This window comes from Gymnoscopelus microlampas (assembly GCF_963454915.1).
Source record: "Gymnoscopelus microlampas genome assembly, chromosome: 9".
In the NCBI taxonomy this organism is placed as follows: Eukaryota; Metazoa; Chordata; class Actinopteri; order Myctophiformes; family Myctophidae; genus Gymnoscopelus; species Gymnoscopelus microlampas.
In genome coordinates, this window is record NC_139946.1 from 18,571,326 (window position 1) to 18,596,749 (window position 25,424).

The following is a 25,424-nucleotide window of genomic DNA, read 5'->3' on the forward strand; positions in this document are numbered from 1 at the left end:
GATGGCGTTTTTTACAGCGCTGCACATTCAATAGCAGCCGGGGTAAAGAGGAGAGAGGCTGATGACACTGGAGCAGTGCCTGCAGCACATGGTTTGTTTTTGGGGCATGGTTTCTTTTGGCTGGTTAACCTGTGACCTGTTTTTGGGGGGAAATTGCAAGTCCTAACTTCACTGCAAGACCAAGACCGAGGGGGGGAGGGTTGAGAGAGACCTTGAGAGATCTTAATTGAGACCATGACCATGACTGTGCTGGTCTGATAGGGGTGTGTGGGTGGTGCAGGAGGACCGGGGTATAAAGTGCTTGCCTTCCACCATAGGGAGTGGGGTTTGAATGCTCCACAGTGCCTGTGGCTCGAGCTGGATGATATGACTTCTAATCAATAAGCTATCACGATTATTTCAAATGTTTGCCTCTATTGCGATAAATGAACTAAAAAAAAGAAGTAGAAGTGAAAGACCTACAAGCTGTACAAGCAGACTTCGGAATCGTCATCTTAAATACCCCATTTCAAAACCGCGCGATGTAACCCTTCAATTCATTCCAATCAGTCAAATAGCAAATAATGCATCTTATATTGAACATGTGCTCACAGATAGTGTAGTACTCCAAATGGACGCAGGCTAGATATCCATACAGTATACACACACTACTACCCATTAGAGGTGCCTCCGCTCTGTCTATTTATCAAAGTATCTATCTATCATATTGACATTAGGGATTAGGAAAATGGGGCACTCCAAAACAAAGATCACACCAAACCCAATATAAAACGTCAGACAAGATACAAAGAGTAGTCATTCACTGGAATGGTCTAATAATAGCAGTAACAATTTACAAGACAGACAATGTGTAGATGACAATATCAACCTTCAGTTTACCTAAGTATCAGCAAGGAAGTATTATATATACTATGTAGTAATGGAAATCATTTTCTTTTTTTTCTTTATTAACGCGAGAACAATAGCTTCCATTATAGCATGCCAACTTTCCAGGAATAGAATGCCTGCAGTTTCTATTAGCGTGGATTCCCCATCGATGATGTCACTGATTGGCCGGCTTTCTGGACTGTCCACAGCCATCCTCTGAGACACAGAGTGAGCAGACAGAAATGGTGCCATATTATAATGAGAATTAGTGAGAACCAATTATAGGAAGATAGGTTGAAAATGGGTGAAGTCGTTCTTTAAGGTTGAGAATCACTGGTCTACTCTACAGTATATACTGAATCCCACAAGAGCAATCATCTCTGTCTCCCCTGTGCTTTTCTACAGATTTAATAAATAATTTAACGAGTGTACTTTCCTCCTTCCTTAGAAACATACAGTCCACACCAGACTACGAACAGTAAATCTATCTACGTCCAGTAGAAGTCTGTTGTTAGCACCTTTGTAAGACAAAAGCTGAGCAGAAATACAGGACCTCTTCTTACAGGAATATAATTATGTTGGATTCGAATCATCTATTGTGTCATATTGGGTAAAAGTTTTGTTTGAGCTTGTGTGTGTAAACCCCTGGGGAAAGCACCCCTGTGTGTGTGTGTGTGTGTGTGTGTGTGTGTGTGTGTGTGTGTGTGTGTGTGTGTGTGTGTGTGTGTGTGTGTGTGTGTGTGTGTGTGTGTGTGTGTGTGTTTAAGATGGTGCCTGTGTTGTATACACCTGAAACTTGATGTGTGGGTGTGTCCTGTGCAAAATGAGGGCTAGACATGTACAGTAGTCAGTGTACTGTACAGAACACGTAATCCCCGGATAACAATAATGATCTGGCATCAGTGACATCATCAGCAGGACACTATGTGAAGCAGTCATGAGTAGGGTTAGGATCCTTTAGGATCTAAACCATTACGGTTCCTTAATGATCCCCTCTTAAGTACGGTCTGATTCCTTTAATGATTCCTATATATTTGAAATATACATATATATATATATGTATAATACAATTTTTTGATAAACACAAATTAAATCATACATACAGTGCAGTATTGCATACATTGTAGTGGCTCTCAAAGTGAGGAACAGGGTCCCAAATGGACACTTACAGGGACTTAAAATGTTACACTTAAATCTCTGCTGCTCAGTGTACTTTGTTAAACTTTCGGACGAGGCTTAACAAGCTTTAACAGGCTACAGCTGGATATAGATGACAAGACGTCGACTCTGTATGCACATGTATTAATCCAGCGGTGTGGGTGGATGGTCTCTGCTGAAGGAACTATGCTGATTTTGTTGTTTGTTTGTTCAGGTTTAAAACTACAGCAGATTGATAACATGGCAGGCTAGTAATCAACACAGCTGCATCTAATACAATTAACAATGGGTGTGTTAGATTTCGGTGTGCCCAGAGCAATGGCCCGGGTGTGCCAGTGTGCATGCATAGACAGTATGACTATGCATAGACAGGTGTGTCAATGCACGTTGACACACCTACATCTTAACACCACTATCAATCTTATTAGCTGCAGCTGTGTTGCTTACGTCACAGTGCAATAAGGTTACTATAAGGTCAGTCTTATGCAGTCTGACATGTTTTACCCTGCAGTAGTTTTGATTCTGAACTACAAAACAAACTACAAAATCAGCCTAGGGTTTCATCCCCAAAACCAACCGTGTTTTTCCCCGCTTTAAAAACTTGTGTAAAGACTTTTAACCACTTAAACCCTCTAGTCTTAGTGAACGCTTGTAGATCTGCTATTTTTGGCGAATGTTCCCCCTAGCAAACTGTGGTTAAGGAATGTGCTCCAGGTTGTAGACGTAGATGAGAGGCAAGGAAGAGCCTGAAAGTGTACTTTCAAAAGACCATAGTTCCATAACCATACGTCTTCAGCAGCCCTGCTGATTTTACATGACACATACAGCAGCACTGCATGCCCATGTGCTTCCTGAATGCACATCACTTAGAAACTGAAAGCAAGCATGTTTGAGTGATGTACATTATGTGCAGGGTTTACCCGCTTTAAACCTAGCCTCCCTTCCCCAAAAAGAAACAAGAAAAGAAGCAATAGAAAAACAAGCCTTCGGGTTTTCTTGTGTGTTTATCCTTTTGAATTATTTTTCAATAAAGTGCTCAATCAAGCAATCAATCAATCAATCATGCCTTCCCGATTCTGGGGCCAACATGCGGCACAAATAGCTCTTTTCAAACGTGTTCAAAAAGTATTCAACCAATCAATCGATGCGTTGTGAGCTTGTAGATCGGCTATTTTTTTCAATGAGATTTTTGGCACTGTATCAGTGTTTCTCAAAATGGGGTCCGTGGACCTTCAGGGTTCCTGGAGGGGGTTCTAAATGGACCCTTACAGGTCTGTAACTCTGAGAGTTGAAATTAAAACATTTGAGAACCACTGGATTATATTGTGTTACAGTCTAATGTCTGTTCACTGACCCTTTGCACTGCATATGCATCATGGTGCCAGTATGTACATTACATTTGTCACCATGTCAGCTGTGTGGGTGCATGCGTCCACCCCTCTACACCACCATGTCAGCTGTGTGGGTGCATGCGTCCACCCCTCTACACCACCATGTCAGCTGTGTGGGTGCATGCGTCCACCCTACTACACTATGGACTCAGCTAATTCCTTTACATTGAATCCACTTTCAGATTACAGGATACTGAATGCTTTGATGTGCCGAGTACATGTTCTAAGATGTACGCAAGCACCCGTGTGTGTGTGTGTGTGTGTGTGTGTGTGTGTGTGTGTGTGTGTGTGTGTGTGTGTGTGTGTGTGTGTGTGCGTGAGTGACCATGTATGTGGATATGTAGCACTATGGATCTCTTTATCTTGGTGGAATTGGACCCTTAGCATATGTTTCCTTATCACTCTTTACTGTTTGCTCAGACCACCCCCCAGCCCCCCACCAACACCCCCCCCCCCCCTCCCCACGTTGACCCACCCGCCTTGCCTCAGCCCATAAAGAGAAATCTTAACCCTTTATAATCCAGCTATAACCAGGCATCTTGTCAATCTGCCCAAAACTGTTACTTTTCGGGATTCAAATTCTAAAACAGCAAAAGTAGCCGATCTACAAGCTCGAAACGCGTCGCTTTATAACACAAAAATAGGTTTCTGCCAGACAGCAACGATATAGGGTTTAAGTGGTTAGGTCAAGAACACGTGGGGAAAAAACGCATTCAGTCCGTGCAGCGCGGGTGAGGGTGGGGGTGGTGTTGAATATAGGTCAGGGCAATGATAAGTGCTCCACACTATTCTGTACACGATCAATACTAGTCATCATACAGACTGGAGTCACCTCTGACTGAACACTGTTGTGGTGACACACCTGAAGCAGCACAATGCTGGGCCCTATGACAGTGGCTCCCCCCTGGACTGTCCACAGTCCAGGGGGGACCAGTTCTGGGGACCCCCCCGTCATGATTAGCTTAATGTGCAATATAGTTTTCTCACTCATCAGCAAACAAACCAACATACAGTATACGTGTATACATGGTATCTGCACATTTCTAAAGTTTTAGACTATTTTGGGGGGTTGCGGCCCTGAAAAATTTGGGAACCCTTTCCCTAAGAAATAACATTGTGTCACAGTATAATGTGAAGCACTGTAACATTTTATCATGGGTAATATCCTTTTTCTTCAAATGTCAATAGAAATGCTTCTGAAGGTCTAAATCACTGGTATGGCAACTGCATAGCAGCTACTAAGGTACTCTTGGTAACACTGTATGTTAAGGTTGGTTCTATCATTCATTATAAGCGCATGTATTACATTTATTTATTTAATTATGATGTATTATACTGTAAGTGCTGGTCATAATGCATTATAAGCTCAGTGGAACAGCACATTATAACCACCATACCTTAGTCAGTTATAAAGTGTCTTTGTTATAAGTTGTTATGTTTAATTATAATTCAGCATGGTAAGCGTCCTATAGGGTCCATTCGGTTCCGTTTGTACCCTCTCTAAGTTACAGACTCATAGCTGCTCAAGGAAGGACCCAATAGACCATATTCACACAGCGGCCATATTGCCATTAAGTTAATGAAATGCCACCCCGGTTTCCACGGCAACGGGGTGGCATTTTCAATGTTAAATTCCAAAATGGCCGCCGTGTGAATATGGTCTATTGGTCTACTGTTGTCCACCCCTACCTTCTGTCACTGCCAGCCTCCGTGCGGCGCTGCCACTCTGGCCTGGTTTTTATGGTTATTTTACAAGTGGCGGGCAGGAAGCAGCAACTGGCAGACTCATGGATTAAAGTTCTCAGTCGCCATGACTGATTTCAGTCATTTGGATTCCATAGACGCCAGCACGTCTCCAATGGAAGCATGTTGCCTATATCGCCCATGCTGTATTGTTTTTTTGTATTTTTCGGTTATTATTTTATTATTAGAGCATTTGAAATGGTCAAACTATAGCAATATGTTCAGAAGCATCTTCCGTAAAACAGCTCCTTTAACGCTGTTTCACAAATCACACATTAGGACTTGGCTATACACTTTTTAAGTAAGATTATATTTTCTTAACAGACAGAGGCACTGTGATAATTACGTCTCCATCCGGTTACATTTTGTACACTCTACAAGAGTTACAAATCATCTCTGTCGGGTGGAAACCTCATATGTCCAAAACTGTTACTTTTCACTATTCAAATTCAAAAGCATCAAAAGTAGCAGATCAACAAGCTCGAAACGCGGCGTGAGCGCGTTTCGAGCTTGTGGATCTGCTACTTTTGATGCTTTTGTGTGACGCTGTAGTATGATCATGTATGGCGTTAAATTAAGGAAAAAAACACTCCAAAAGTTAAAATATGGAGATAAGAGGTTTCTGCGCGACAACAGCAACGAAACGGATAAATGAACACTGGAGTTTTTTACTGAGCACAGTGTGAGACGCCCCGGGGAGACATTCAATATTGATTCATTGCATTCTTTCAGAAAGAGGAGGAGACGGCTGCATGGACGAAGCGACAACAGTTGCTGGAGCCAGAATAGTAGCCATATAACTGGGATTAAAACGTCTTATCAGAGTCTATCTGCTTTTATTGGCTAACAGGAAGGCGTGGTCTTCTCTCCCGCTCTGTTTATAGTGGCCATAAAAACAACAATGAGCTTTAGTTATACCACCAGAGCAGGAAGAAAAAATCAACCATCGTAATCTAAAATAGCCACCACTGCAATACTGTGATAGTGATTTGCAATCTTTTTCTTTTTTTTTAAGGACCCCAAGTTTGATTATGCATTAGAGCGCAGACCCCCATTTGATAACATTTTTTGATCTCTTGGACCCCAAATCTGCACTGTAAAATCCTCAGCGTTCATTTAACGCTGGGGATTGTACAAATGTATGTGTTCCAATGCGTTCCATTTGTACACTCTCGGAGTTACAGATCCGTAAGGGTCCATTTGGACCCCTGGTGGTCCCCGGAACCCACGTTGACAACCAGTCCAGCGCTGGAACTAGACGCATGAATCGAGATTGAATACAGGTGGATTTAACCCAGGAGTTGGTTTAAAACATGCATGTGTACGGTACATTATGTACAGCACACTATAAACCAGCAACATTAATAGCTCATCATAAATCATTATGTAAACGATGATGATGATGGGGGGGGGCAAGCAATCAAAATGGTTCCTCTTCACTCCAACACAAGAAGCTATACTTCCCTACGAATGTGATCTCCATATCTGTCATTTCGAACACTCATACAGTAGATGAACGTGAGCTGCTGTTTCATATCCTGCTCTCACAGGCGGGGAAGCAGAACTGATTTCTGTGTGTCACGGTCGGTGTCGATGATGGTCACAAAACCTCTCTGATTTCCTCCACGCTCAATGAAGCAAACTGCATGCTACCAGCTGGCACACACGGTCTGCCATGTTTCCCCTACTGTCAGACGCATGCAAGAGTGGGACAGTCTAATACCAGTGAATAAGAAAAATCATTTTCTCAGTGGAGTGGTAGCTAGACCCAAAATCCAGTATACTTACCAAAAATAGGAATTGAAAAAATCCCCAAAAGGTAGCACATCCAAAATGTCTAATCAATGGAGGACAAAGTACTCACATTTCCCCTTTTATTTTTTTGGCACACGCCAATAAACGAACGCTTACACGTTTCAGCTTCATCAGAGCATGCTCTGATACTCTGATGAAGGCTCTTATCCAATACGCGTAAGTGTTGGTTTATTGGTGTTTGCCAATAAAAAAGTGGAAATGTGAGTACCTTGTCCATTGATTTGATCATTTGAATGTGCTACCTTTTTTGGAAGTCTATACCAGTGGTTCTCAAACCTTTTCATGTCAAGGACCCCCAAATCAATATGTATTTGGCCACGGACCCCTATCTGAAAATATATTTTGCCAGAGACCCCCCATAAAACAAATCTTTCACATTTTATTCAAGATTTTATTTTTTCTTTGATGAAAATGTTGATGCTATATTAACACATTTTAATATAGAGACCCCCTGGAACCCCACTTTGAGAACCACTGTACTATGAGATCAAAATCACATGAAAATCATTTGCAGCATAGACCCCCTCCACCCTCTGCATAAGCCCCTGTTGCCCAAGATAAAAGCAGCGGCGTCAACAAACTCGAGCGAGATCAAGCAGAAATCAATTAATCCACTGCAGCTTCAGGCTGAGTGGAGGTACAGTGAACAGGGGGGTGGGGGGTGTAGCAGGGAAGTGGTTTTAAAAAGACACATCTCACATCAGAGAAAAATTTAACAACAATAACAACAAAAACAAGAAAATGTAATTTCAGTCTAGGTAAAATATTCACACACACCATACTGTATGATACAGTAGATATCATACAGATAGATAGATAGATAGATAGATAGATAGATAGATAGATAGATCCGGAGGGAAATTCAGTTCTCAGAGTAGCACCCCAGGATAAAACAGATGTAGCAGATCTACAAGCTCACACAACACTTTGGCTATTAAAAAAAAAAAATCGGAACAAATTTTGCCTAAAATAGGGACGCTAGGTTGAAAGTTGTTAAGTGTTTTGCACACCATTACAGTATTTATTATGAGTATTGTCGTCTCTGCACTCCCCCGAACACGGCCCAATTGTGTTCGAACAGACAAATGCTCGACGTTAGAATCTACAGCCGGGGATTCGAACCCCAAGACTCCGTGGTGGTGGGCAGGGACTTTACCACTGCACAACCCGAGCACCTAATAAAGAGGGGACACTTTGTTGAACAACTGTCATGTTGCTTATTCATGTGTAACATGAAAGTCCGCCCTAGATTTGCATAATTAGTTGCCTGTGAAAAAAGTGTTACTTTTCTTTTCTTTTTTTTTGTTGCATGGTTTGTTCCCTCATGATTGCAGTTGATGTGATAGCTGTGCATGTGATAGTTGTACAGGTGTGTAATAGTTGTCTAGATAACTTTGTGCAGATGTGATAGTTGTGTAGTTTAGTCATTGCTGAAGTGGTTGTCTGCTCCTTTCAAACTGTGTTCTGGCAGGCTAGTAAGCAACACAGCTGTAACTAATAAAATTAATAATGGGCGTGTTCGATTTAGGTGTGCCCATAGCTATGGGTGTGCCATTGACGTACAAGCATAGAACGTAGTCAACAATATTGTCAATAATTAAACATTTGCTCATTCAAATCTAGCTGCAGTTGTGTTGTTTACATCACAGTGTACAACAGTATACTACTAAGGTCAGCCAGCTATGTTTTACCCTGCTACAGTCTTTGTTTTAACCTGAACTGAAAACAAAAATGCAAAATCAGACTATGGTTCATCCCCTTTTTGGTTCATCCCCTTTTTGATAGGTATACTGTAAGTATACTGTAAGGTGTATATTCCTGCACTATACCTGCACCCAGTGATCTTGGTACATAGAAATTGATCTATTGAAGATTCTGACTTTCAAATGTAAATTTTTTGTTTTGATTATATCGCTGTATTGTTGTATTGTGTTTTTTGCTTTGGCAATGTAAACGTATGTTTTCTCATGCCAATAAAGCCCTTTGAATTGAATTGAATTGAAATTGTAAGTGAGAACATTAATTATTTGGACATTTAGTTTTTTTGGGGGGGGGTGGCTTTTCTGCCTTTAATGATAGTGCACAGTGAAGATAGACATGAAACAGGGAGAGAGCGACTGGGAGTGTGACACACAGCGAAGGTCGGGTCGGGATTCGAACCCGCGACCGTGCTGTCAGGCATTAGAGCCTATTAGTGGTATACGCCTGGACCACGCCCGACATTTAGCTTTTTTTTCTTCTTTTTTTTTTCAGAGCGCAGTTGGTAATCCACTCCCTACTGCGTTATTCCTACATTGAGACAGAGTCAGACAATAGCAAAGCTGAGAGGATCTCAAAATGAGTTGTTAGAAGTAGTAGACCAATACATCTCAACAGGACAATATTTCGTGAAGTTCAAACAAGGTCAATTCTATTATTATTATTATTATTATTCCATTTTACAGATTATGAATAAGAACTAGAATTGACCTCGTTTGAAGAGCGAGGTCAGAGTGAGGTCAGAGAGGTGTGCTTGTTGCCGAAACGTCATAGGTTCAATTCCCCAGACCGGTTGGGTTCATCTCCAGGGGGAAAATGAATAGGAAATGAATACTGTCGATTTCCCCTGGAGCAAGGTTTTCCACCACCAATTGCTCCAGTATCAAGGAAGGAATAGCATGTTTCTCCGCGTGCGTTACGCCCTCCTGGTGAAACTCCTGTAGGGGTTGACAGTGACAGGGACTAGACACCGTGGGAGGAACTGACACTTAAATTAGCGGGAAATTATGAAAAAGAAACTGTCGATGAAAAAGACAAAACCCATTAACATGTTGACTTTTCCTTTTCGTCTTTCTCTCACAGGACTTGGTAGCTGTAAGTCAGCGTGCCCCGCCCCCCCCCCGGCCCCACAGCTGTTTTTTGTGCCTTACTAAGTGGAACAGTGGATCCTCTGTAGTCCTTCTTCTAGACCCACACAGACCCCCGACGAGGAGCCCGTTTCTCCAGCCGCGCGACTCCACAGCTGAGTGCATGTCTCACTGCTCTTGCTGCGACCAGCCCTCCTCCTCCTCCCTTCAAAGACCCCCCAGCACACCCCCCCAACGCCACCACCACCACCACCACCTCCTCTGTCCCTGCAGCCGCTCACGGCCACCAGCTGCCAGCAGGGGGGCTACTCCTCCTCGCTGCCCCCACGTCTCAGAGGAGGAGCATCTGCACTGAATACCGTGACTGACCAGCTGGGAGACCCGTCCTCAACAACCACGTCCCCCACCCGCCACCCTCCCTTCAGGGTGCTTCTTCAGGGGAAAGGCAGGAGGGCGGAGGTGGAGGAAGACAGGAGGAGGAAGAGGAGGTAGGCCTGTCGCAGCAATTTACCTAATTCATTTAGTTACATAATTATACGACGATTAATCGTAAACAAAAATATCATGACAATGTGTGTATTTGTTTCTGCATAGGGCGGGATACGGTAATGGCGCTGTGATTGTGTGTAGTTTTTCCTGCACAGTGCAGGGTGCTGTTGTATCGGATGTATACCGTCATGTACTGCCGTAGCCCCGTTTGGAACCTCACTCAGAGGTTGGGTCCGGCGAAAGTCCCCAATGATTACCTTTTCCCCACACATCGGATCCAAAAAGTAAAGGTAGTCCGAGACGCTTACAGATGGTACAAAATAGTCGGAAAGTAAAATTTAACCGAGAGGTTGAAACAACCGTTAAAATAGCTTATTAAGTCAGCCTGTGCCCTGTTTTCCCGTTCAACCTCCGACCGCAGGTGTCAGGTGTCCCGATTGGGCCCCTGTGCCGGGACTCGACGCAGCGGAGCCTCATCTCGGATCTATAGTGGAGAATGAGGTTCCAAACCGGGCTAATACTGTAACCGTTCATTGCTGATAGTGTTTTGGCGATGTTGTCGCTATTTTTAATTTTTTTTACTCCTAGCTATTGTGTAGCTGTAGCACAGCCCCGAGGGAGGTGCTCCGTCTGAAGCGGACTTGAGCCACGAGAGGCACCGCCGAGCGAGCTCAAGCGAGCGAGTTGCCGTGCCGAACGTTGTGAAGTCCGCTTCAGCCGACTCAGCGCTGTTCGAGTTATGTCCCGATAGGGACAGAATCGTAAATCATTGCCCCCCCTAGTCTCAGTACCTCCGACACGTCAACACCGCCTTGCGCGGTCCAAGTGAACACAGCCGAGCACTCCCTACCCCCATTTCAGCCAATCAGAAGTCGCGTCTCGTCTCCTACGAAAACAATAATTGCCTAAAGTACTGCTTTTACTCTGTATACTTTAACTGCTGTGCTGCCTCTGGCGACTGAATGATCTAATGTCTATAATCTATCTACGCAACCCCAGGAGGAGGGCGCTGGAGATGAAGCTGCAGGCGGTGATGGAGAACCTCCACAGACAGCAGAGAGCCAAGCTCCTGATGGAACTGGAGCAGCAGCAGCAAGCGCAGGTCGCCGCCCACCACCACCACCACGCGCAGCCACGCCCCCTCGCCGCGGGAGGAGGAGGAGCCGCCGCGGCCGCCGCCGCGGGAGGAGGAGACCAGATCATGGGGAGCCCCGGCGGCGGGGCCCCCGACACGGAGCAGGCCCAGGCCCAGATGGCGGCGCTGGCGGCCATGCGGGCGGTGGCCGCCGGGCTGCAGAGGAGCAGCAGGGACAGCCCCATGTCGGAGAGGAGCAGCGGAGGAGAGGAGGAGGACGATGACGACGACGACGACGAGGAGGAGCGGTACAAGGACATGATGGGCTCTGAGGAGGAGGAGCAGATGTGAGTATAGAGCAGACTGCTTAAGGATGGGAAAGGACAACTTTGACGTGATCATTTCACGTCAATATTTCGTGGACAAGTACACAGAAGACATAGAGTATCGTTTGTTGCACTGTATTCATTCAGTGCATGTCTAGGGATTAAGTATCTTGCTAAGGGACACTGCGACACATAGACTTTGGCCGGGGCACAAACTGGGGTCTGGTTTCCCAGACGGACTTTCTATCTACTCAGCTATGGCTGGCCCCCAAATTATTCACTGGTTTGGCCCATCCTGCTTCAAAGCAGAGATCAAGGGACTGTGTAGTCGCGTTAGGCTTTTGTTGCGTCCTACTAATTTCTTTTGAATTTAATCTATCTCCGACGGGCCGAGAGACGGAGATTATGTTTTTCTGTACACAGCTAATGGGCCCACTCGTCATCAAATCGGCCTTATGGTGAGGCTGTGCCAGGCCACTTTACATTTTGGGCTATAACTCAGCAATAGAGTACAATGTAACTGTAGGCTTTTTGACACATGGGTCCTTTGTCATTCCTACTTTGATAGGATTGAATTCCTCAAAACCCCATTTTTTCATTATTGAGATACATCAGCCTATTCATGATTGAAGTCTGGTGCCTCTCAAAACATACAGTATGTTAAAACGCCTGAATCACACAAAACTTACCAAACTTCATCAAAATTCTATTCTAATGTTGGTGTTCTCGCTTAGATTTCGTAATTTGGCTCCATTGTGCTATAATCCAATAAATCCATAAGTAAGTGCCATATGCATGGGACTTATTAACTGTGGGTGACTGGGGAGATTAGCCCACTGCTTTTTGCAAAGTTCTGCCTTTCTGCAGCGTGTGTTTGGAGTAACCTAGCTGGGCACTGCCAAACTGCTATGGGTATTTGGTTATGTGCTGAGAATTAAGAGTTCGATTTGTGTCTCTCAACTGGACTTGAGTTGGATTTGCAAAGAAAGACTTACAAAAAGCTCTGGCTTGAATTGTTGTTGTGAGCTGTTATCTTGTCCAGTACAGAACATCATGTCACAGCTTTGAGTCATCCCGCTGTACCATGAAGCAGAAGTGCCTGAAAAATAATCAAGAGAGTAATTGTTGACGCCAATAATCTGCGTGGTTCATTTAAAATGACTGACACCATTTATTTTATTTGTTTGTGTTGGGTTTCTTTTGGGTTTTGTTGCTAACTGTATTTGTGTAGCAAACAGAGGAAGTGATGGGGGTAATGCTCGTGCATTAGTGTGATTGGTAAAGAAAAACAGAAGAGTAACTCATCCTCAGGTGACTGAGAATGATAAAGCAGGATATGAACAGACTGTGTCAGCATGAATTCAGTCTACAACTACATACAGAGGGGTGTATATGTCACAGTGCATAAACTCGTCATTACAAAGACGCATTTGTCTTTGTAAACACACTTTTGAACCACTGAACTTTGAGTTCAGTGGTGCCAAACCACAGGCATTGGTGTACAGGGAGCTGAAATAAAGTTGATGAGTGCGTGGCATACACCAAGAGACCGTTTGAGTGCATGCGTGGCATACACAAAGAGAACGTTTTGAGTGCATGTGTGGCATACATCAAGAGAACGGTCCGTGCCTCCAATAAATGTTATATGCTATGTCCTCAGTTAGGGGGGTCTGGTGGCTCTGTTATGTCGCAGGGACATTTTCTTGGCATGGTTTGAGTCCACTTGTCCCCCCCAAGGCCAATATACTGTATGCTTTGAGCATTCAAGTGTCGAATGACACGTCGCACAGCATGTCTCACAACGTTGTGAGTTTTGGGCATTCATACTGTCTGCGACTCGCTGACAGCGTCTCCAACAAACTGTAAACGGGGAAGTGAATGTGGTCTGTCTCTGTTGTGACGGAGCACACTTTGTCTTCCCAACCGTACTCAGAGTACGCAACGCTTTAGGAAGCGTCTGCAAACTTTAATTTATGCGATCCCCCGCGACACACTGTTTGTCGTTTTGACTCTCGTCGCTCTCGTCTTGCGACGCGTCGCTTCTACACTTGATGCTCCAAGCATAAACCGCCCTTTAGAGGGAAGGGTCACTGCAAATCAACACAAAGTCATTCAGAAAGGTCACCTTTAATAACCGATGATGAAACATTTCTAAACCTGACTTCCATCATGCCCTCCCTCCGTCCACAGTAAACAGAAATGGGACGAGGACGACTTCGAGGGCGAGATGGAGGAGGACTTTGACGATGACCTGGGCGGGGTGGGGGGGGAGGAGGCCGTGGGCCTGCCCACGGGCCGCGAGGCGGTGGCGCCCGGCAAGGGCATCCTCCTGCTGCCCCATCGCCAGCTCCACCCGCACTCCCAGCTGCTGAAGGCCCGGCCATGCCTGGACCAGGAGCCTCGCGTGGCCCTCCTGCCCCCACACAGTGCCTCGGCGCTCAGCCAGCTGCAGGCCGCACAGGACCACGCAGACTGGACCTACGAGGAGCAGTTCAGACAGGTAGGACACGCTGCCAGATGAATCGCAAAATGTTCACATAATACTTAACCACTTGACCACTATGGGACCCCCAATCTACACTGTAAAATGTAACGTTTGTAGCACTCTCAAAGTAATAGAGACCCTAAGTGAAATGGTCCGTTTAGTTTCTGATATGGTTTTTACCTCTGGGCCCCCATAAACCCTATATACTTAGCTGACCGGGGTCCCGCAGGGCTCTATACTGGGTCTGTTAGTATTTCCCTTTGCACTAAATCTCTTCGCCGAAAATAGCACATCTACAAGCTCACAACATATCGCAATGCATAGTGGTTGCATTGTTCTTGTTGATTGATTGATACTTTATTAGCAGATTGCAAAAAAAAAGCACAGGAAAGTACAGTTCAATACAAGGTCTGCGTATTTGAAACCCAAGAAAGCCTATGGTCTTTTTCCATTAGGGTTCTTTGTACTCTTTCTTTTTCTTTTTCCTTTATTTATTCAGGGAAGCCCATTGAGAGCAAGCTCTTTTTTTCAAGGACGCCCTGATAACAACATATAAAATACATATACTGTATAATGAGAAACAATAACAAACATTTGAATCACATTACAATGTCACAGATGCAAATAAACATAGTGTTACATGAAACCGTTGCAGTCACTATGTAGTGTGTCCTCAAAAAGCACCCTAAATGTCTCTATTGAGACCAATCATCACTCAATTCATCGAAGGCAAGGTTCTTGTTCTTGGTTGTTTTCGAGTAATGTCCTCGAGGAATGAACTCGAGGAACATTCCCCCCCAGAATATATGGGGAAGAGTTCAAGTGGTTTGAAGAAATCCATCTGTCTCGTCCATGTCTCCTCACCTGTTCTGCTGTTTCTTCATAGCCCAGCAGATCTACTGTACATGCACTGGCTTCATGATCATTCGTGGGACACAGAAATAGATTTTTCAAATCTATTTTAGGTCGCTGTGGCTCTGACTTGTGTACTGCTTACTATTGCTTGCTTCCAGTTATGGTTGGGCAATATATTGATATTACATCAATATCGTGATATGCGATATACTGTATACCGTCTGGGATTTTGGATTTAATAAATATGGTGATATGGCATGAGTATTACACAATATCGATATCGAGATGTTTGGTCAAGAATAACGTGGTATTAAGGCCAGTCCACACCGAGGGGCAAGGCTTGGATATTTACGATGAGGCCAACACGGAAGCTTATGAATGGCCAGAGTAAGGCACTGTTTTACCCTGCGCCGACCTGAAGTGTCAGAAAGAATTAATTTTAGCGCAAGTGAATGGGTTTTTGACAAACTTTAGTCTAGATTTTCTTACCGTAATAAAAATTGTCATAAATTCTATATGCTTCCAGTCGCTAGTTTAAAGTCTCCTTTCAATCATCATGATATGCGGTTTGCTAAATTATGGTCCCATTTATTCTAAAATTGACGATAAAGTAGGCTATGCTCCAGGAGGGGCGGGATGATTTGATTGACAACCTACACAACCAATAGCATTCATTCCCCGCCCATTCATTTATACAGTCTATGGTCCACACCAATGCAACTCCTAGCTTGCAACTGCCATTTGGGGATAATGGTCGCAAGGAGTTGCATTGGTGTGGACTGGCCTTAGATTCTGTCCATATCTTCCATCCCTTTACCTATGTTATAATAATTATGGGAAACAAAGCTCACTTAAGTCGTTTTTTTCAGAAATACTCAAAATAGCCAATCTACAAGCTCACAATGCATGACAGCTTGTAGATCTGCTATTTTGGCTATGTTCGAACCATTTTTTTATGTTCACCCAAAATATGGCTAAATAATATGCCCAAAACATACACAAAATACCTAGGCTCGCCAGGTTGTAAGTAGTTATAGCTGCACTATGTAACTTTCCTCTTCTATCCCGCATTTGAACCCAGTTTTCTGCGCAAGTGCTGACATTTTCACCATTGAGCTAATAGAGCCTGCGTGCTTGCTCAGGGGATAAATTGACTCTTGACCATCAGGTCAAAATTCATGTCAGATCCTGTGTCTAGGTGAGACATGACCTTTGACCCAATCTAAATGTCTCAGAAGAGCATGGAGACAAAATACAACCACCCCAAGTTATATTGTATTAACATACTCTGAGTCTACCATACAGATTAGACAAAATTACATTTTATTCATTAAAAAACAGTTTCATAGTGCCACTTGTGTGAGCTAGACATGGGTGGTTCGCGACCCACAAATGGGTCCCCGACCCAGTGTTTTGGGAACCGCTGAGCTGGATTGAACTGCATGGATTGATGTCCTGTATCAAATGGGAACGGGACAGGTGGAGTCTTCATCGGACACATTATCCAGCATCCAGCATCCACACCCTTTAAATCTGTCCCTGCATCAACACCCCGCTACATGTGCAGCAGCTCCACCACCACGGTGTGAGATTACCACCAACCCAATCACTGTGGTCAATATTTAGCTCTTAATGGGAAGTCTGTCAAATCTGTCGCCTCACTCACTTCGCCAGGCAGCACACATTCCTCGGATGTTCCTATTCCTGAAACTCGACTCGTCATCACATTGCCTGCGTGTTCAACTGTTCAATGAAACCAAAGACTTTTCAAAACTAATTACGTTGGAGCACGTGATCGTCAACCAGGGCTGGGCAAATAACTGAAAATGTATCGAAGCCGGAATTTTTCAGAACCTCTAACCTTTCTTTAATATCAATGAATCGACACTAACTATATATATTTTTTTAAATCAATTAGTCTGATTAACCACTCTTATATAGTACTTGGTGGCGTACAAAAATTGTGCAAATAGCCGATTTACAAGCTTTTTAGAGCTTTTAGAGTTGCAATTCTTTTTTTTTCATAATCGTTCCTTAATTGTAATCGAGGCAAATGTCGAGGCAAAAAAAAAAGAATCGTGGCAAGGCAGTGCATGCAGCAAAATTGAGGGTTTGTTTTTTGCAATGTGAATCACTGAGACTCTGGGATGTGTGTTTTCTTCTCAGCCTGCTGGTGTATGATATTCCTTTGTTTTTGTTGTTGCTGATGTGTTCTGGGAATGGCAACTTTATTTTCCTGTTCTGAGTATACCAACAACAACAGCCCTTTCTCCCCCTCAACTGGGGATTGTAAAACGTGTGTGTGTGTGTGTGTGTGTGTGTGTGTGTGTGTGTGTGTGTGTGTGTGTGTGTGTGTGTGTGTGTGTGTGTGTGTGTGTGTGTGTGTGTGTGTGTGTGTGTGTGTGTGTGTGTGTGTGTGTGTGTGTGTGTGTGTGTGTAGTGTAGTGTAGTGTAGTGTAGTGTAGGGGGATGGGGTGCAGTTTAACAGCTCCGCTATACAGCCGTTTACTGTAAACATGCTAGTGGAATGACATTATGAGAAGAGGCCCCACTGTTTATATGAAAGAGGCTTCAGTCTGTTTTACACGCCAATGTCGCTGACTGACTGCAGTGGCTCAGGAGGTAGAGCGGCCCGCTTGGGTATCAGAAGGTTCCCGGTTTGATTCCCGGCTCCCCTGAGTTTAGTGTTGAAGTGTCTTTGAGTAAGAAACTGAGCGCCGAATTAACCCTCATGAGCAGCTTGGTGCCTTGCATGGTTTCCTGTGACGTCTGTGTGAATGTAATGCACATTGTAAAGTGATTTGGATAAAGGCGCTATATCATCACTGTTGGGCAGAAACCTCTTATCTCCGTATTCTAACCGTTTTTTTGTAAACGAATGCCTTACTTGATCATACTACAGCGTCACACATCCACAAGCTCCAAACGCGTCGCTTCGCGACGGTGTTTTGAGCTTGTAGATTTGCTACTTTTGCTATTTTAGAATCCTGAAAAGTAACAGTTTTGGACATAAATATGGACGATATATACAGTACTGTAAATGCACCATTTGCCATTTTACATATTGGGAGGAGAAATAATCAAAATTGTTGCTGAATCATCAATGCTTTCTGCATCGCTGAGTCAGAAATTGGAAAGCACGACAAATCACAATGGCCTCCAGAACTACTGAGGAACCGAGCCTTTGCAGTGAGGTATTCTGGGTATTGACAGTGTCAAGTTCAGAAACGGAAAAATGTAATGTTGTTTTTCTCAACCTGTTGCACGAAATCAAAAAGCCTTTGCATTGATTGAGAATGTTAGTGTCACAAACATCCACGCATCTGACTGTGTAGTACATTTCCTTTATAAGTTTATCCTTCTTCAACACGTGTAGCTATTTTCACCTCACCAGCTTCTGTGTGTTAATGAGTCTGTGTTAATTTAACCCGCGGGACTGTGTAAATAAATGTTCTGGATGAACACACCAATGTGTCCTCGTTGCATGTGGACTGTAAATGTCTGAGGTGTTTTTGTGAAGGTAGCAGGACAGTGGGTAGGAAGGGGTTAAGGGTTGTACAGTTTATTTTGGGTGGGTGGGTGGAGGCAGTTGGAATGTGCCTGAGGCACCGCGATAATCTGTCCATTCTGGACCCCAGACCCTCTGCACAAGACCTGCCTGCTTCTATCAGGCTACGGCAGTTGGAGATCCTCTAAACGGAAAACCGTTCCTACGTGTGTGTGTGTGTGTGTGTGTGTGTGTGTGTGTGTGTGTGTGTGTGTGTGTGTGTGTGTGTGTGCGTGCGTGTGTATGTGTGTGTGTGTGTGTGTGTGTGTGTGTGTGTGTGTGTGTGTGTGTGTGTGTGTGTGTGTGTGTGTGTGTGTGTGTGTGTACACACACACACACACACACACACACACACACACACACACATAGACACATTGTACATTACACTTGCAAACACATTCACATTCACACATGCTCGGCCATACAGACATACATACTGTACATGTACATACACACACACACACACACACACACACACACACACACACACACACACACACACCTAGCTAGTCACTCACATACACATGAAGAAGGTCAGACTAAATCAAGCGCAGCTGGGCTCTCTAGTTCACCTGTTCAGATATGTAATAAACTAATTAATCAAGTTATCCCGGGCACCGTGCCCTGGTGGTGTCGTAATACAGCATATCTGGCCGTGGCGGAGTGCGTCAGTGTGATCGTATTAAAAAAAGGATTTGTGCAGATATCAAATTATACTGGCGTCGTCTGTATCTTCTGCGCGGCTTCCACCAGCGAAGCGGATTTGCTTGGCTGGTGCGGTGCCATTGGAACGCTGTTATTTCATATCACCACCACCCCTCCTTATGACCCTCACCCTCATCTCTAGACCACATTTATACACACACACCTGCCCTCTCATATGTATATATATATTTATATATATATATATATCCATAACACAGCAGCCGTTCGGCTGCAAGCCCCATCCTTTTTTGGTCTTCTGGGATCGTTTTTATGCTCTCTCTGAATTGCATGGACTCGCTTGTTCCTACAAGCAGTTACTGTCTGGAGGTCTGTGCTTATCTCCACCCAGCAGGCTGGGAAATTATAACCGGCTCAGCATTAGTACATTTTTTGGCAAATGGTAGGAAAGTTAATGTGGTTCTAATTTACCAGACACTTTGAATTAACCACTTAACAACTTGAAACCTAAGAGTCCCTGTTCTGGTTTTGGTGTTGAGGGAAATGTTAGATGATCTAGTATAGAGCCCTGGGGGACCCCGGTCAACTAAGAATACTGAATTTGAATAGTTATTTAATACTTTGTCGTACAATGATGTCATATGGCGAAAACAGCTGACCTAGAAGCTTGTAGCAAGAACGGGGTTGTAGATCTGCTTTTTTTTTCATCATCATCATTGACGAAAATGTCATTCATTTTAAAGAATTCTAAAAATTCTAAAAAGTGGAAGAAAGTGGCTGTTGCATTTTGAGATGTGTCCCAGCACAGTGGGCTGTTGAAACATAGCTGTTGAATTTTGGATGCCTCCAGCCAGCCTACACCGTTCAGTGCGGGTGAACAACGATAACTTCCTGCCCTGGTTCCCATGTGACATGTGATAAGGTGTAGGGAGGATTGTCTTTCGGTCCTAAATCACAGGACTACTTAAGCAAGCAAGCCGTGAGTAGGAAATTATCATTGGACCTCTGTCACCAGGAAGCAAACTATACAGCTAACTTACAGTGTTGTTAGCTGATCAGCCTCGTCAACGTTTACTCACCTGTTTCACCAGGGGTTCAAGTAGCCTCGTTCCCAGCCTTACTCATCTGCGAAGAGAAAAGCCTGGTCACGACCTAGAGCAGAGAGTGTCTATAGAGGCGGGACTTCTGTCGTACGTATTTCCCCCGGAAACTATATTTTTCGACCATTCACAACACTTGTTTCATTCACGGAGAATGTAAACAGATTTGCAAAGTGTCAACGTCATTTCCTTGGGTGGTACTTCCGCCAAATTCCAGTACTTCCGCTTAGACACTCAACCGGCTAGGTCTGCCCAGTGTGGGGTTCAAGGGGATTGAACCATTACTTAGTCAAGTTGGTTAATGACGTGACGCTTTTGCCTTTTAGGCATTGAGACAATGGCTCTGAAAGCCAGGATGACTCAGTGACTGAGCAGGTTTGGCATTACTGTCTTGCTCAAGGACACATGGTTGTCTTTGATATGTATTGGGAATGAGATTCGGATCTGTAGGCGTTTTCTTTTAAATCCTAGTCCAAATACCCTGCAACCACTGCTAACCTTTTAACGGGTGTGTTTAGGTGACAGTCATCATATGTGGTGGTGTGTTTGTCAGCTCAGAAACATAGGACACACATGACTTGACTTCTTTACTGCTGCTAGCAACACTGTAATACTGCGATTGTACGAATGTGATACTGCTCTGGATACATTTCAAAGCTCACACATCTGTGTGCAGGCTGCCCTTTAGTCCCAAAATTAAGGACATAAGAGCTGGAATTGAAAACTAGCAAGCACGTGTGTGTGCGCGGGCACACACACACACACACACACACACACACACACACACACACACACACACACACACACACACACACACACACACACACACACACACACACACACACACACACACACACACACACACACAGAGTGGCCTCCCAACAATATCGTCCTCAGGCCAAACGGTTCAAAAGCCTTTGAAATGTAGCTTCCATCCCTGTCTCTCTGCCTCTCTCTCTCTCTCTCTCTCTCTGTTGTTCTCTTTCTGTCTGTCTGTCAGACAAACAGAAATGTCTCTCTCTCTGTCATTCTGTCTCTCTGTCATTCTGTCTGTCTGTCTGTCTGTCTGTCTGTCTGTCTGTCTGTCTGTCTGTCTGTCTGTGTGTGTGTGTGTGTGTGTGTGTGTGTGTGTGTGTGTGTGTGTGTGTGTGTGTGTGTGTGTGTGTGTGTGTGTGTGTGTGTGTGTGTGTGTGTGTGTGTGTGTGTGTGTGCGCGTGTGTGTGTTTCCCTCTCTCTTTCTCTCTCTCTGTCATTCGCTCTCTGTCATTCGCTCTCTGTCTCTCTCTGTCATTCTCTCTCTGTCTCTGTCTTTCTGTCATACTGTCTCTCTGTCATACTGTCTCTCTCTGTCTATTTGTCTGTGTGTGTGTGTGTGTGTGTGTGTGTGTGTGTGTGTGTGTGTGTGTGTGTGTGTGTGTGTGTGTGTGTGTGTGTGTGTGTGTGTGTATGTGTGTGTGTGAGCGTGCGTGCGTGCGTGCGTGCGTGCGTGCGTGCGTGCGTGCGTGCGTGCGTGCGTGCGTGTGTGTGTGTGTGCGTGTGTGTGTGCGTGTGTGTGTGTGTGGTTTAAACACAGTGAGCCTTGCAGGCCAGATGGAGAGCAGATGGACAATATAGAATGAGTGGCGTATTTAAACATTCATGGCACTCACAGTGATCAGGCGGAACGGAGGAGAGCTGGCATTAAACATTGATTTTGTTCAAACACACACACACACGCACACACACACACACACACACACACACACACGCGCACACACACACACACACACACACACACACACACACACACACACACACACACACACACACACACACACACACACACACACACACACACACACACACACACACACCGAAGGGGGAAGGGCTGTTAGTGGCCACAGGAAGTCGAGGCTCAACAAGGGAATGACACTTATTGGGATGGGCCTACTGATATGATCTACAGTGTCTGTCTGTCTGTCTGTCTGTCTGTCTGTCTGTCTGTCTGTCTGTCTGTCTGTCTGTCTGTCTGTCTGTCTGTCTGTCTGTCTGTCTGTCTGTCTGTCTGTCTGTCTGTCTGTTTGATTGGCTGGCTTGCTACCATTTAGTTCTCCTCCCTGATGTGTCAGTTGATGTTTTGATCAGAGCCAGCAGTCACAAACACGCCTGAACAAATGTAGATAACATGTTCTACATAACAGTTTGGTGATTAGAATGAATGTTAAAATGCTAGCAATTAAAGCTACAATCTATACACTTCACTTCATGTCCGTTGTTTCACTCCCTTTCCCGATGGACGACATTAATAAAGATTCAAAGATTCTTTTTCAGCTTCAGGTTAGGTACTGTCAGTATGTCTAAGTTGGTTTGGTGTGGTTAGAGTAAGGATCTGTTGGTATGGGTAAGTTTAGTGGTTTGTTGTGGTTAGGGTAAGATCTGGGGAGGCCGTTAACCATAAAAACACCATTTTGTGAACGGAAATGACGGAAGCATCCTTTCTCAGCTTTCAGGAGGTATAGTTCCAGACTCTATATAGCATTCGCAGATTGTGTGGTAGTAGTCTGGGCCACGCGAGACTACATGCTAACCTGGCTTGCCAAGAAAATGTTTGTTTACGTTGTCTGACATGCTACTAGAACGTCATTGTCCTTTAAGAGACTCCATCGATCCCACCAGTGACCCCGTCTCTCCTAGTAGGCCTACCCCGACTATTTCACTGATCCTCGGAGCTACTGTGTCCTCATTATTATTTAGAGGACACACAACGTGTTAAATGTCATCATTTGAACCTGGTTGCGTGACTGCGGTCCAGAGGGAGGGAAGCTCTTCGTTTAATTTGATTGGACGTGTGTGTCCAGGGGAAGCCTCAGTGTGTGGCGGGTTCGGTTTAACAAAAAGGAGAAGAGTGGGGGGGTGGAAGGTGGGGTCTTGTAACCGGGTTATAAGGACAGGAGAGACCAAAACAATGGACGAGGCAATGTGGGAATCACTTTTAACCACTTAAGCCCTACTGAGTTGCTCGTGCGAGGCCTCCTCCTTTTTCCCCTCTACACTACAGAAAATAGCCAATCTACAAGCTCACATTGCATTGCAACGCATCAAGTTGTGAGCTTATATATTGCCTATTTTCCCCGAAGGCTTGTCACAGAATAGGGATGCTAGGGTTCATGTGGTTAGCCACTTTGACCCATTAAAACCGTGAAAGCATTTTTGATTTTCTTTGCGTTGGCTATTAAAAAATAGCAGATGTACAAGCTCACAGCTTGTACATCTGCTATTTTTGAACATTTTAGAAGTGTGAGAACTACTGATTAGAAGGCTTTTGTAGAATCGGCCTCAGGTCTTATAATGGGTTAAGCCTGTTATACTTCATTGTATGATTGATAGCGAAAATAGCCAATCTACAAGCTCACATGTGCGCTTGGGGGTTATTTTTTATTGATGGGCTATTTTCAGCATGGTGTGGGTTTTTTTGTGTCAGGTTGAAAGTGGTTAAGTGTTCCTCCTGAGTCGAGAAGGAAGCGTGTCATCACGGGAGGAGGAGGAGGAGGAGGAGGAGGAGGAGGACGGGGGTTGCAGTTCAGGTGCTTGAATCAGAGCCAAGCAGAACATGTCGTGAGGTTGAGGGAATACTGGGTTTTTGGCTGCCATGTGCAATGTTGGAAATTGTCCAGCGGCTGCTCTGTGTGTGTGTGTGTGTGTGTGTGTGTGTGTGTGTGTGTGTGTGTGTGTGTGTGTGTGTGTGTGTGTGTGTGTGTATAGCTGATGTCAGAGTCAGAATCAGTAGAGCCAAGGGGATTCTGGGAACTGGCAGCCGCTCAATATAGCGTCGGGGTGGGGTGGTGGTGGGCTTTGGGGCAGGAATGTAAACAAAGATTACATAAAGGCTGAGGCTAGCACTTCTTTCCTAGCGTGTTCTTTCACTTTGTTCCGTGCTTGGTTCTTGGTTCCTTTTTTTCTTGGTTCTGTGTGAGGTATTATTCCTGCCTTACTGTCAGCGCTCTCTTCCTGCCTTACTGTCAGCGCTCTCGGACGCAAACGTCTGATAAGAACCTGGATCTGAGTGCTGATAGAGGATGAGGAAATTAAGGTGGACTCACAACACAGCCTTCCTCCTCGCATCCATTTAGCTTCCATCTGCCTCCTCTCCTTTCCGTGGATGTTGTACATCCATATGCTTTCCTGCCCCTTTAAAGCGTCCTTTATACACCATCGCACCACAATGTCACTTGCCGAAAACCACTCATTATATATGTAGCAGAGTGTCTCACAGCCTCAGCCTGATGAGCTAAAAGTCTAATATCTCCCCCAGGCTATGGGGAATTCCATTTAGTCTAGTGGTTAAGATGTTGGCTTTCCACGTGGGAGACCCAGGTTCGAATCCCAAGCGTTACATATATGTGCCTGCGACACACTAGCGTCATGTTCAGGGGGTACTCGTACATCATGGCAGGGGGATGAACATGTACATCTATCCGCCTCACGATACAGAAACAGGAGATAGACTCCTGCCCTATGGGCCACATGGCTCGGCAAGGCTTACTACTACTACTACGGAATATAAATTAGGCAAAAGAAAAACCACTTAAACCTTATGTACTTACTTTAGTTTACTGGGGTCTCCCAGGGTAAGCTATTTCCCTCCTTCTACAACCTCTTTGCCGAAAATAGCTGAGAATAGAGATGCTAGGGTTCAAGAGTTTAAGCCTCTTCCTCCTGTAGCCTCGTGCCATGTTACTAAACGGTGTATTTATATACTGTAGCGCCTTTATCCAAAGCAATTTACACTGTGCATTCACACACCGACAGACAGTGGAAGAAACCAAGCAAGGTACCACTCCTCAGGAGCAGTGGAAGGGTTCAGTGTCTTGCTCAAGGACACTTTGACACTAGCCCAGGGGTAGCCGGGGATTGACCCGGGAACTCTCCAATTCCCAAGCGGCCACTCGACTTCCTGAGCCACTGGTTCCCCAGTGCATCATACCGCATAGAATTGACTCAAGCACACAAATGGTAAAATGGAAATGGAAAATGTTACCAAATGGATCCATACGCCTCCATTTGGTTCCATTTGCACACTCGCAA

The 25,424-nt window shown here is 44.7% G+C and overlaps 1 protein-coding gene across 4 annotated transcripts in view; it reads left to right on the forward strand.

Moving 5' to 3' along the window:
- The first annotated feature begins 9,993 nt into the window (after positions 1–9,993).
- The window catches only part of arid3a (AT-rich interactive domain 3A), a 53,146-nt gene continuing 37,715 nt past the window's right edge, over positions 9,994–25,424 (forward strand). For 2 of the 4 annotated variants that reach the window (XM_084067821.1, XM_084067822.1), the window contains exons 1-3: positions 9,994–10,308; positions 11,309–11,731; positions 13,901–14,210. In XM_084067821.1, the coding sequence (XP_083923947.1) occupies positions 11,325–11,731; positions 13,901–14,210 (717 nt within the window). In that variant the 5' untranslated portion in view covers positions 9,994–10,308; positions 11,309–11,324. The remainder of the gene's footprint in view (positions 10,309–11,308; positions 11,732–13,900; positions 14,211–25,424) is intronic. The other 2 variants (XM_084067819.1, XM_084067820.1) reach the window with 1 other exon arrangement.